We start from the raw sequence: 14,199 nt of genomic DNA on the forward strand, positions 1-14,199 counted from the left end.
TCCAGTTTTGGGCTCCACAATTCAAAAAGGATGAAGGAGAAGCTTGAGAGAGTCCAGAGAAGAGCCACACTCATGATCAGAGGTCAGGAAAGCAGACCTTATTATGACAGGCTGAGAGCAATGGGGCTATTTAGCCTGGAAAAGCACAGGCTCAGGGGTGATCTGATGGCCACCTACAAGTTTATCAGGAGTGCTCATCAGGATCTGGGGGAACATTTGTTCACCAGAGCGCCCCAAGGGATGACGAGGTTGAACAGCCATGAACTACTACAAAACCATTTCAGGCTGGACATAAGGAAGAATTTCTTTACTGTCTGAGCCCCCAAGGTCTGGAACAGCCTGCCGTTGGAGGTGGTTCAAGCACCTACATTGAACACCTTCAAGAGCAAATTGGAATCTAATCTTGCTGGGATCCTGTGACCCCAGCTGACTTCCTGCCCTTTGGGTGGGGGGCTGGACTCGATGATCTTCCGAGGTCCCTTCCAGCCCTAATGTCTATGAAATCTGTGAAAACCCTTACTGTTTAGCAATAGGAGGGGGAAAATATTCCCACTTGGCCCTATGCAACAGCCAGCAAGGCCCAGAGGCATGGCCTTAATTAACATAGCATAGCTATTCTTAGATCATTCCTGACCAGTGTTTGCCCGACCTCTTCTTGAACATCTCCAATGATAGAGAGTCCACAACCTTGCTAACCTGTTCCACTGCCTCACTGTTCTAACAGTGAAGAAGCTTTTCTTGATAATCAATTTAAACTTATTTGTTGCATCATCAAGTCATTGGTCCACATCCTGCTCTTTGCAGCTAGAGAGAAAAGGCATTCTCCCCCATCTTTATGGCAGCCCATCAGATATTTGAAGAGTTCTATCATTTCCCCGCCCTTAAGTGCTCTTTCTATAAGATCATTTTTGTCACCGTCCTCTAAACCATCTCTGACTTTTCCATGTCCTTTTTTAAAAGGTTATGTAAGAAGAACATCATTTTAATTTCCCTTTATAATAGGCCTAAGAGCATGTAGCAGCCCTGCAGCCATTTGCTGATAAACTCTTGTATCTGAGGACTGGGGTGGCCAACTGTAGGTTATGTGGGAAGGTGGCATGTGACTACTATGTGTAGTAGGCAGCATATTGGGGAGGGGTCAAGTAGCACAGCAGCACACCGAGCAGGAAGATCAACAGGGCTAGAGGTTTGGAGTGGCACTCAGGTAGAGTCTGAGGCTAATTTGTGGCACCTATCAAAAAGGCTGGCCCCCACTGTCCTAGGAGAACCCTCACACAGCTTTCACTACATTGCTCCTCTGCTGCAGCTTAAAGACTGGGGCATGGTGGTGGCCAGGCCTGTCTCCCACTGCCAGAATGAGCTCATGGCTCATCTGATATGAAACAGAGCAGCTGTCAAGTTAGTGTTTAACAGCTTCAGGGTTGGGGTGGCACAAAAATAGTTTTTGAACCAAGTACAGCTCAGCTACTCTGAAAAAATCTGGGCCTGTATCTCTGGTTCATCTTTTTACTGAATGATATTGCTGAGGGGGTTATTTTCCAGAAGTAAATGATGAGCAACAACCTCTCTACTGCGTATATAGGCTAGGTACAGACACTCAAAAAGCCCAAAGTGGAATCGATCTAAGTTATGCAGTTTTCTGTAAGTGACATAGCTTAGATTGGTGGCTAACAGAATATACATTCACCCTTTGGTGGCGGAGGTGCAAATCATAGACCCAGATCCACCATTTCTAACCAGTCTACGTGTGCTGAACATGTGTTCTGTTATGGGTATAGACCTGTTTCTGATCACTTATACTGGTAAAAGTAATGTCTGTACCTGGCCATATTGTTTCTTTCTATCAGAACAGATCTCCCTGAAAGAGAGATGACCCTTGGGCTATAGGCACTTTAGAAAAACAGAGGTGTTTACTTTTAATGAAAGTATTTGACATTGGAGGAGTTTTATGGGGGCGTTTCTCTTAAGTGACTGGAAACTGCTTTGAAACAATCCTTGTCAATTGCAATCTGCTCTGGAACATGACTGAAGAAGCAATGAGCATTTGAGATGAAAAGCTACACATAGGGCAGAATTCTCTTTCCTTTTGTGAGCCTGAATGGCAGCTTATTAAGGGCGTGAGTGGCATTTTTTGGTATTTAAATGCAAACATTGCTTCTGTTTCCCCTGCACTGTGGACACTTATGTCCACCAAGTGCTCATAGAGTAGAGTATATACTAGCCAGGCAGCCCAATTCATGAAAATGTTGCCATTAGAGCACTTGTCCAGGAAACACTAGCTTTGCCCAAAGTAGATTTTTTCCAGCACAGGACTTGAAGCACCATATCACAGCTGACCTTTTTGAAGTTGGCCAGCTGGGCAGCCAGGAGAAGGAGACATGAGTCCCAGAGGAAGAGAGCAAGCTAGGGAGTGTATGGATCTGTCAAATAGCTCCTGTTGAGGAAATGGGCTCTGGCAACGAGTGGTGCCAACATTTAATTCCCCCTTTCACTATTCTTCATCAATTTTAGTCAGCGACTATTCAATTCAGCAGGTAGTGTGGCTAGGGAAGAAAGATGAATAATGTTTAACTTGGGAGCAGAATTGCTGCTTCAATCCCTCTCTCTTCAAAGGGGCCCAGAACATTTGCTTCCTGGGTAGAAGCCCTAACTGACCACTCAACCCTTGGAATAAAATATTGAGAGCGTTTCCCCTTCAACTAATGCACATATATTCCTGGCCAGTGTGTAGCCTAGCGAGTATATGCTCACTCTACGTACACATTCTTATGCATCCCCAGTGTAGTAACAGAGCCAAAAAAGGCCAGGTACACAGCCGGAAAACTGTCATTTAGATGCACAAAGGGAAATAAACAGAATTTTGTCCACAGTACTTATAATTTTACTGCATGCTTTGCTTGACTAACCTCTTAAGACTTGCCTTTTTCCAGTACCCCAGACTGTCATACTACTATTGGGAGAGCCACAGAAATATGCAAACCCAGGAAGATCTGTTTTATAGCTTTTACATACTCTGAAGATCCTGCTTCAGAGTAGCACTTGAGTTTATTTGAAGTCATTGGGAGTAACTTAATCACATGCTGAGCTTTTAAAGGCACATCCTTTTTTTTTTCTTTAGCTCAGAGCCAGTGTAGGGGACACAGCTAAGTGAAGACCTCCTTCATGATGTAGGGGAAGGGCAGAGGGATCCATAGTTAATGGCAAAGGGTGGCTGAAAGCCCTTTGTGCCTCAAGAGCAATGTAAGAGGCCCTGTGTGGGGCTGAGAATCTAGCCCATGTTATATGCCATTAACACAGCCCCTGCTGTATAATGATTAGACTCAAAAGGAATCAACTCGTGGCAAAGGTGATATCTTTTATTAGACCAACTAGATTTTTGCAAAAAAAATTCTTTATTTGTAAGCTTTTGGGCACAAGCACCCTTCTTCAGGCATGGTTATAGTCAGCCACTTTAGAGCAGTCTTGTGCTGATGAGGAGCTTTCATTCTCAAGAAGTTACTGAGTAAATGAATAGCATCTTCAGATTGATTTTTTTTTCCTTTACCAAATGATTCCAGTGATATTGCTTATCAAAAAATGAAAAGCATATCTCATGCTGGTTTATAGACCCTCTAGACAGCTTTAACAATCCCTGCAGGCTCAAAAAAGCACTTGCCATTTGGTATAAAAGCTGGTGCTCTTCATGTGCATTTTGTTTCTGCCTCTGTCAGAGAAGGTTACCTCACAGCCCTGTCAGCCTCATCTCCGTCTGTAAATTACTCACATTACTCATCCAATAAGAAAAAAAATGCACATTTTTTGAGTATGTGCAGAGAGGGTGCTGTGAAAATGGAGCACCATCCCAAGTTTTCTATTCTTGCTGCCTGCATCAACATTCAGAAAAAAATTAGTGTATTATAGTTGCTGTTTAGAGTGTTTCTTGTTTAGCTATTTTCAGAAGAGCAAGTGAGCATGATTGCAATAATGATACTTGTTATATTACCTACAGTTCCCATCAGACTGTAAACCCAGAGGATGAAATCCTCTGGCACTACTGAAGTCAAGTAGGGCCAGGATTTCCCTGAGATATTAAAGAAACTCCAGTGTAAATGTTAGAAGAGCTCCATGCAAATGCTGGATGACTCACAGTTTAATGCTGATGTTCTTTCTCATATCTTTGTTTTCCAGGAGTTAATTAGTCTGATGCTACATGTAAATGTAGAAGCTCGCTATACGGCAGCACAGATCCTAAGCCATCCCTGGGTGTCTGTGAGTAAACTCTGTGTTCTACTTGCCTCCAAATAAATAGGAATCCTAAAGACTTAACTGGAACAGCATTATTGCCAGTGGTAGTGACACAATTCTGCTTTTGCCCATTTTTCAAGCTACTTGTATCTCCCTTATTCCTACTAAGCATAGGCTAGGTATGATCTGAATCCTAACCTTCTGATGCACTGGGATCATTGTAAGCATTGTTTGAATCAAGTGAAACTGAATTTCTAAGAACTAGGGTGCAGTTGGAGGCATGGGAAGAGAATTCATAGCAAAAATCCACGATTTGGATAAAATAAGAGATAATGATTTGGACATTAAGCTTGTGCAAATAGACTTTGGCAACATGATGGCTGCTAATGCTGAGCTATTTTCATACCCTACTGTTGTTGGAAGAGAAACCACACAAATACTGTGTGCTCTGACTGAGCAGAGTGCTCCATGACTAAGGGAACAGATCCTGGAAGGCATAGGTAGCTGCTCTAATCTCATCTTTTACCATCTGTTTCTCACCAAAAGGTGCTCTCCATCTCAGAAAAAGATTGCTCTTGGCAGTGGGGCCTTTTGGATAACTCAGATTTCTGCTTTTTCAAATCAGGCCCATAAAGTAGTGCTCACAGAAGATTCAAATGGCAACCCCATCCTGTGCATTTCTATAGAATACACACTTGCAGGGGTATGCTTTCATGGCCAGGCACAATTTGGGGTCCCCATTTTCAATAATAGAACCTCCTGCTTGGAATAAGAGACAAAGTAGAAAACTGAAAATAGTGTTTGAGCCACATATAGAAGTCAATGACTGCCATCTGGTGCATCTCTGATACTAGCAGTAGGAGAAGCTGACATAGAAAATAATTTAGTAAACTGATTGTTAATTAGTAAATAAGCACTAAGCAGTGTTAAGCTTAAATACCACACTAATAAACTCAAGTATTTTTTTTACATTCATTTCACGGTTTGAGGGACAAATTGTGCTTCTCTGTGAGCTTTGTCTCCCTCTCTTGCTGAGCAAAATCAGTGCAGCTTGCACCTTGAAGGAAGAGCATTTGAACAAAGATATACTTTCCTGAAACTATGATAGGAAGGAAATAAAATAAAGCCTGTGTTGCTGCTGCATAACTGCTCCTATTTAAACTCTGATTACTGGCCTCCTACCAAGTACTGCATGGATATAAACAATAATATGATGGAATAAGGATCTTCATTAGGGATTATTTAAACATTTTAGGGTCATCAGCAGTTTAATGGCCCATTACTTTTCATTGACAACAAGGCATGTTTAGAAAGCATACATAACTAAATGCATCCATTAACCCACCAAGTTAGCTACAATGCTGTAATATTTTGGAGTGTATAGGGACAAATCCCTTGTTAAGAAACAAAGTGGCAAATTTAAAGCTGCAGCAGCTGCGCCCATCCCTGTGCAGCTGATTTTCTCACTAATGTAAACTATTTCTCAGATGGTTTTTAAGTTGTTAATAAGGTAACTTGACAAGGGCTTGGGTACAAATTATTCCTCCTTGTTAACATGGTCAGTTGTCCCAAGAGGATGGAAAATCCTCTCCCCAACTCCATGAACTTTGTTTCCATTTCTGATTATTCCTACCTAAAGAGTAACTTGTATATCTCCCTTTTACACAGGATGATGCCTCCCAGGAGAATAATATGCAGGCTGAAGTAACAGGTAAACTGAAGCAGCACTTTAACAACACTCTGCCCAAACAAAACAATACAACTGCTGGGGTTTCTGTCATCATGGTAAGTTAATTCAGCATTTTCACTTGTAGATACTATGTTTGTATATATATATTTTCTAACATGTTGAAAATAATTACCTATGGGTGAGTGTGGTGCAAACACAGGCAGAAATAAGACCAGCATAGCATTGTGTCTACTCTGAGTCCCTATTTATCAATAATATAAACATATACTAAGTCCCGTTTCAGCCTTAGTAAATCAGTATTCAGGAGTAGCTGAACTGGGTCTGTGCTAAGGTAAATTAACTGAATCACTGAAAGATATCTTTTAAGTGGAGGTATATGCACAGAGAATAGTTACATGCAGAAATACAGAACAAAGCTCACTTGCTAGTTTGGGGGCCAGGGGGGAACTTTTTAAAATTCTTTCCATTATAATTTTAATTACAAAAATCTTGCCTCTATTGTCTCATTTTTCTAATTGACTATTTTTTCTACAGCAAAGTGATGCTGTCTAGAACCTACTCCTTTCCCAGAAATGGTTGTATTTTTTGTTAAGATCTTTTCAGATGTTTTTCACAATTACTTTTGCCACAGCCTGACTTTTGCTAATGAAACTTGTCAGAGATCAGACTGGATACTAATGTGACTAATGTGAAGTTATCAGAGCCCAGACTAAATACTAATGTTACTTTGTGGGAAATCTGAATGTATTACCATCCCTCCACATAGTTCAGCTGAGATGAATTTTAAAAAGCTGTGGAAAAACACTTCCATCAGACATCTTGTAGAACCGTGTTGATGGGCTGAGCATTTCTTAGCAGACAAACACCCAGAGCAGAGTGTACCGTTATACTTCTGACTGACCAGCTAACTCTGCTGAGTTTTTCCTCACTCCTAAAGATGATGCATCTTCTTTCCAGCCCAGATATGAATTACATGCAAAAAAAAAAAAAAAAAGTGTCTTCAAATATTTTTAAGAACACTACACTCTGGCAACACAGTATTGACTTTGTTAGCAGGGGTGAATATTGTTTGCACTGCATCAGTTATATGATCGCAATAGTAATCATAATATTATTATTAATGGCACATCCCAACTTATAAATCTGACCACTTATGCTGTTTGTGTGTGTATATATGTAATATATATGCAGAAAGGACATGTATGTGGATTAAATAAATAGCTGCAGGTTTAAAAGTAGAGTTTGTAGTAACCTCAAAATGCTCACAAGAGCAAAGCCAAGAAATTGATTTCAGGTTGATGCTGTTGTCTGCATTTCATTTGACAGTTTGACTTGACAGTTTGAGGGACTTCAGAGCTTCTTTATACTGTTGAGACTATGGATAAGCCTGAAGCTGAAACCTGGTATAGAATTCTGTATTTAATAACAGCAATTTTAATTCTAACTTTCAGCCCCTATCCAATTTGCATGCCACTTAAGCTTGTCTCAAATCTCTGACACAATACAGCTTCTGGCTTCCTCTTGGTGTGGGGTTTTTTTCTGATTCTGTTCCCTAACTGACATTCCTTCAGCCAATGAAGCACATCCCATTAAAAATAGGGTTTAATTTTAGTTTAATTTCCCCATTCTCCTGCCTCATCTCCCTCCTAACAGATATGGTTGGGAAGGAAAATGTTATCTGTTGAGTTCCAACTGCAGCTCACACTTACTGCTGTCCCTGGATGTGCAGAGAAAATTGAAGGAGAGAATAGGAAAAAATGTCTGTGACTTATGAAAAGGAAAAGGTAATAAGAGTTTAGCCCCCAAGCTACGTATCTGCCTTACTTGCAGTGCAAACGTAGTTGCCCTCATACTGTCAGGCTCCTTAATTGTAATATAAGCAACTGTTTCTTTATGATAAACCTGATTCTTGCAAGCACCGTTTTGGAGTTTCCTTTCTGTATCTGCAGTGCATCACAAACCCATTCACTTGCACTTAGACACTTTTATTCATGGGAAAAATATTCAACGGAACCACCTTCAAGCATGAGATAGTCACTTAATGTGCGCACACTGTGAGGAGCGTTGTCCTTGGAAAGCCATAGGGCAGCATCTCAGCCATAGCAGGCACTGCCATCACGTGGTGGAGAAGTAGAAGTTCACAAAGCCTGGTTCTGTCTTCACAAAGGAAGCGTCTTTGCTGCTACTAAGAAAAATGTGTTGCTATAAAATCATTTTTACTGATTTTTTTTTTTCCAAGAAAGTTTCAGAATGTTGTATAAGTCTAAATTTGTTGCAATTGTGTTAGTTCTGCTTAAAGTAAGTGTAGTTTCTATCCCTTGCTTTCTTCCTTTTTCCTCCTCTCCCCATGCCTGCATTGCTTTCCTCTGAGTAGGTCCAAGGCAATGGTATGTACTAACTGCAACGCTTTGTTCTGCTGCACACAGTATGTGTTCTGAGTTTTACAAAAAGAGAAAAAGGAGAAATAACTCAGCCAGTCTGAAGTGGGCAGTTTGACAGCTGCACAGAACTAGGGAATTAATATCTTTTAGTGGTTATACCATACCAGTAAACATTTGCACTTTTTTTTTTTTAAATCCACAGTGGCTGCCAGTTTGTTTTCGGAACACGTTTGGCGTCATTGTTTTCTTTTTCTTTACCAAACATGGCATTTTGTGAGAAGGGAAAGTTAGAGGAAAGAGTTGCTCTCATGGAAACAGTACTGAGGTGTCTATAAAAAATGTGCTAAGAGGTACAGAAAGCTGAGAGGAAAAGTTCTGCTGGATTCTTCAGCTTATCCCCTTTCCTGTTTCCTTATTTTCTCTCCCAAAGCTGAAACAGCAGATGGTCTGACCCCTGGTTGACATCTCTTGTGAAACAAGGGTCATTAACCAGACAGCACCCTGAGACTACTAAATGCAGCTTTGCATGAAGTGTGAGAGTTTGAGATGCATACAGTAAAACTTTAAAAAGATGACCAGCGGTGAAATAGCAGGAAATATGCAATTTCTCTCTCCAGAGAGACCCAGCCTGACCCCACCTAGATTCCAGGGTGCACCACTCATGCTAGTAGCTAATACACTATGCGCATCTAGTCACAGAGTTAATCATCTCCTTCAGAAGTAATGGAGTTAAACGTCCTGACCTGGAGCCTAAGCAGTATAAATGGGTAGCCAAACTTCATTAAGCTGCACATACTTCCTCTTCTTAGGGAATAACCGCATGTGTACTCTGTACATACACTGATGTTGGGGGGGTCACAATGGATCTGATAAATAACCTGCCCTGCTGTTGAGACTACATGTTTTTAAAAATGCAGAGAACCCTGCTCTAGCAAGTGAAAGAAAAAGGGAGCTTCACTGCATACATATGTAATTTTTGCAATGATAAAACATACATTTTGTCTGGCCTACTAACTGTTATAATCTTGGGAAGTTGGCTTCACTCTATCCTTCTTTATGCAGCATGTGATTAACTTCTGGAACTCATGGCCACAGGAGACTGTAGAGGCAAACAGTATAGCCAGCTTCCAAATGGGACTACACAAATTCATTGATAATAGATCTTATTGATATCTGTTAAACAGAACAGTCTGAGATGTATCCTCTGGTATCTCTAAACCAATGGTGGTGAATGCCAGGAAGGGTAATGAGCAGGGGATAGATCTCAGTCTTTTGGGGCTCAAGGCACCCCTTCTCAGAAAATGCCATTTCTTCATTTTCACTTGTTTTTTGACTACAAAAATATAATAGAGCAATGCTTCTGTTGCAAAGAACTCAGAAAGACCACAGCAGATCAGAATATTTTTAACGCTGTAGATTCCTATTTGAAATCTCTGGGCATCCTATGCACGTGCAGGGAGCTGGCTCTGATGCACTGGAAATCCACTGTGTTGGAGCAGACTCGATTAATCTGTGCTCCAGATTATAAGAAAATAAGCGTGCTCCAACAGACTCTTGCATCACATGTATTAGCATCCCTGCACTGAAAAATGGTGTTGGGGTACTTTGAACTAAAGCTTGTTCGACAAGCTTTAGTTCAAAGTGCTCCGCCACCATTTTCAGCATGGGGGGGACACTGATGCATGTGGTGCTTGGGCACTTTAATTAAAAGTGCTCGCTAATTAAAGGGCCCACCTCCACGCACCTCCTGGAGCACATCTGCTAACACTATAACGCCCCCTGTAGCACCCTTGAAAGGCTTTCACCCTAGTTGAGAATCACTGCTCTAGATACACCTAGTTTAATGCTCTTCCTGTAAAGCTGTCACTGTCAGAGACAGGACACTGAGCTAGATGAACCATTCCTTCAGTCAGTGAAGCACATCCTATTAAAACTAAGTTTTAATTTTATTTTAATTTCCCCATTCCTAACAGATATGGTAAGGAAGGAAAATGTGTATTGACTGAGTTCTGACCCAGCATGGTGCTGCTTATGTATATTTGCAACTGAATTAGAAGGTAAACTGTTCAGGATGGGGATTGGTTCCTCTTCTACCTTAGTACTTACTAAATCTGAACATCCAGAAGTTGAGATACTTACCCAGATTTCTCAGTGTTCCCACTAGCCCGTGTGACCTTCAGCCCTTGCCAATCCCTGCCTTCTATGCAATCTGACAGCAGACCTCCTCCTTGTGGGACCTCTTTTGCGAGACAGAACGGGTAGGTATGCTACCCCTCCGGTAACTTGTATGGGGGGCAGAGGTTAACAGAACCACCATCCCGTCTTGGGTACTCTGAAGGTATATTCCTGCCTTCTCCCATATACTGATGATCCAGGGTGTGCTGTTGCTGACTGTAGGAAAACACTTGCTTCCTCTCTCCATTTCTGAGGGAAGGTGGCAGGAAAGGATGGAGTGTAAGAGGCGGTTGCAGGGCAACTTTTCCACTCTATCCTTGTCCCAGCAAGGGTGCTTACTCACCACCCTACATATGCACACTCCCACAAGAGCAGTGGAGATTCACAAAGGTAGGAGGGCCAAGTCATGAGGTACTGCTAAACAGTAAGGCTCTTCAAATATTTCTTAGCTGAAGCAAAAAGAAAAATAAAGCTGTGGTGCAGGTTGGCTACAAACCTAAGAACTTTGTTTCAGACTGAATGAAACAAACCTATTTTGGGGCATTTTTCATTGTATTTTGGGTTGAATGAAATGTTTGCTAATTCACAAAACCAGCAAGGAAGCGATTCTCCTGTGACCCCTACCATCTTATAAGGATGTGTGGCCCAGTACATAGGACACTTGCCTGAGCAGGGGCTTGAACTAAGATCTCTTCTCTACCAAGAAGGTGCCTAAACCCCTTGACCAAAGGACATTCATGGTTGGCCCGTCATCAGTCTGTCCTGGTGATTGTTCCACTTTGTATAAAACATCTAAATATTCATTGGAAAAAGGAATAGTATTAGACTGGCCCATCTGCTAAGAGGACCCCTGCCCAATAAATATTTGTTGAATGAGAGAGGGAACAACTAACTGCTGGGAACAGAATACCTTCAGCAAGACAGGGTAGGGTGACTACGTGTAGCTCAATGGTTCAGACACTCTCCTGAGAGGTGGGAAATCTTGATTCACATCCTGTCTCTGATTCAGGCAGAGGAAGAGTTTGAATCTGGGCCCTTCACATCCGAGACAAGCATCCTAAACACAGGGGGTATTATTTAAAAACAGTGTACACTAGCTGTCTAGCCATGAGCCTGTCCAGATCACACGTGAGAAACTATTTGAGAATGTATTCGGACACACAAACACTAGCTTGCCCTCCTGTTGACTTACAGGTATATCAGAACCTCCTACTGTAAACTAAACATTGCACTCCAGTTTGATTTACTTTTTCAGCAGCCTGCACAGGGTCAGAAAGTTGCTGCTTCAGCAACATTCAGCAAGATCTGCTTTAGAAAAAAAGAAGGGATGGAGGATACCTCAGGATTCCCCTACAGAGGCCTTAATTCCCCCTCCCAACCATCCCACTCTTCAGATTCTATATAGTGAGTGCTTATGACCTACATTCAAGTCTATTATTCAGCAACCTAGCACAAATTTCCAGTAAAACTTAGCTTTGTAGTTGCACCCTATCTCCTAATAAATGTAAGAGGAGAAAAAGTGTTCTAGTTGAAATGAAGAAACAAAAATTCCCTAGGCCTTCATACATGCTTTTTACAGATACACATTTCTGCAGCCTGGGGTCCATTACAGGCTAAACAAAGAGTTTGGTCCCATGTTAGAACACAGGCAGCACCCACCAATATAAAGTTTGGGCAAATGAATCCCAAAGTAATACTCTGCATTATGATGCTGTGTCCATGCACACCTGCTTTTTCCACATCAGCCTTGGAATACAAAATATCAACTTTTTCTTGAAATACTTCGTCAGAGTTGGTTCTAGTACTGTGGAGCATCACATGCTTTTTATACAGGCCTTGTTTCACTTACCTCCTGGATGCTGTGGTATCCCAAGAGGTTAATTATCCTTCAGCTCCTCCAAATCCATGCAAAAGACCCCTAAAATGAGCAAAGATGTCTGATGTTATTTCTCCTTTTTCTGGGACTAATGCATGCACCAAATGAATGTGTTGTGCATTGTTTTAATGGCGAGGGTAATGTGGATTGGTGATTTAACACTTTTTGTCCTCTGCCTTCCTTTTTTTAGAACACAGCTCTAGATAAAGAGGGTCAGATTTTCTGCAGCAAGCGCTGTCAGGACTCTGGTAGAGCTGGAATGGAGAAACCTTCTGTGATTACTGCTACAGCTGAAGATGCTCACGTGGCTGGGTCTAAGCCCCTCCCCTCTGCTGCTGCTGAGCCAATCAAATCCCCCATGCACCCTGCCTTGGCATGTCATGACTGTGCTGAGGAACAGCCCAGTCTGTAGGATTGATTGAAACCAAATCCAGCTGAAGCTCCCTGCTAGGTCAGGAGAACTTTTCAACTTCTCTCTGTCTTATCTCATCTCATCTGTTTTGTTTTCAGTTTGCTTGCACCCTCTTGTGGCAAGCCTAAGGCAGATTCCATCATGAATTTTGGAGGATGGGTTGGGGGACGTGTACTCTGTAGTTCTTGAGTGCTCCCTGACCTTTGCCTTCTGAACATAAAGACGGGGGGGAAAAAACTGTGGGTGACTTTAGATTTTTTTCAAACATGAGTGTTGGTTTACTTCAATGCATTTCTCACCATCTAGTAATCTAAATAGATTAATTTACTGTGTAGTTAATGATATTTTTGTAAGAATTTGAGATGGAGAAACAACAACCAGGTCTCACTTCTACAAATAGACTCTCCGGGTCAGAAGATCTTGTTCTCAGAAAAGTGGGGAGAGAAAAAAAGCTGGATCTGCCTCCTGTTCCCAGTGCCTCTGTTTAGCTGAGTTTCCTACCAGAGCTGAAGGGGCAAGTTTCCATGAAGAATCTTTTTAGTGGACAAACTGTACAATATTGAACAGTAAGTTTTTGAGAGAGAGTGGCTCTTTTGTCTTCAAGTTTATCATCAAAAGTGCGTACTTCAGTATAGTTGTTTAGCTAATATGAACCTAAAGGAATTTTGGGTATAAAGATAACAGGAACTCTGGGCATTTATTTGTATGAAGACTGCAGTCAAGGAAGCCTTTTAATTCTAGCCATTGTGTCTCCTTACAAGTGTTTTCCTTCTCCTTCCATCTGCATCTCCCACCACAACCACAGTATCTATTAAACAATAAAACTACTTGGTCCTTTGAATGGAAAACTTGCTGCATGTTACATAACCTAGGATGGAGCAGTTCCTAGTTCTAGGGCAAGCTGACTAATAGAAGAACTGTAACAACTAGCCAACAAAACTAGCTGCCAAGTTTTTATCACCACTATTCCCCTCCTGGTGCAGTATATGGAAACAGTAATTGAGCAGCATTGGTCATTTATTTGCAGTCAAGGATGAATAAAGTTTTGTCTTTATCATACTATTTGATTCAGTATTGTATGCACTCTGCTTATTCATTTCTTCTGCTCATTCTTAAGACTTGATCCTAGCTCATTTTCTTTGTTAGCTTTACTTTCTACTAGAATTGTAAAGACCTGCAATAAACTTTCTTCATGAAAAGAATAAGTAGTCATTTATTTCTATGGGAACTCAAAATGACAGGACAATGCAGCCAGTTTCAAAGCAAGTCTCAGCAGGTCTATAACTGTGCCTCGGTGGGCATTACTGTGCCTCTTAAGACTTTAGAAAGCCTAATTCCTAGATAGGGAGGAAGCAGCTTTTTGGGCCAGGTATTTGCCGGAGGGAGGATGATCTGAATCTCTAATGACTATCTCAAGGTCACTTCCTTTGAAGCTCCTGAG

At 41.5% G+C, this 14,199-nt stretch overlaps 1 protein-coding gene across 5 annotated transcripts in view; it reads left to right on the forward strand.

The window, feature by feature from the left end:
* DCLK2 (doublecortin like kinase 2) overlaps positions 1-13,960 on the forward strand; it is a 147,688-nt gene extending 133,728 nt beyond the window's left edge. For 2 of the 5 annotated variants that reach the window (XR_002100999.1, XR_002101000.1), the window contains 4 exons: positions 4,168-4,248; positions 5,893-6,009; positions 7,241-7,317; positions 12,537-12,625. Coding sequence is in view for 3 of the 5 variants with exons in the window: in XM_019534452.1 (XP_019389997.1) it covers positions 4,168-4,248; positions 5,893-6,009; positions 12,537-12,758 (420 nt within the window). In the remaining 2 variants the exon portion in view is untranslated. Of the gene's footprint in view, positions 1-4,167; positions 4,249-5,892; positions 6,010-7,240; positions 7,318-8,288; positions 8,302-12,536 lie in introns of all 5 variants that reach the window. The other 3 variants (XM_019534452.1, XM_019534453.1, XM_019534454.1) reach the window with 2 other exon arrangements.
* Positions 13,961-14,199: the final 239 nt, after the last annotated feature.

Source organism: Crocodylus porosus, unplaced genomic scaffold (genome assembly GCF_001723895.1).
Source record: "Crocodylus porosus isolate Cpor-Errol unplaced genomic scaffold, CroPor_comp1, whole genome shotgun sequence".
Taxonomy (NCBI): domain Eukaryota; kingdom Metazoa; phylum Chordata; order Crocodylia; family Crocodylidae; genus Crocodylus; species Crocodylus porosus.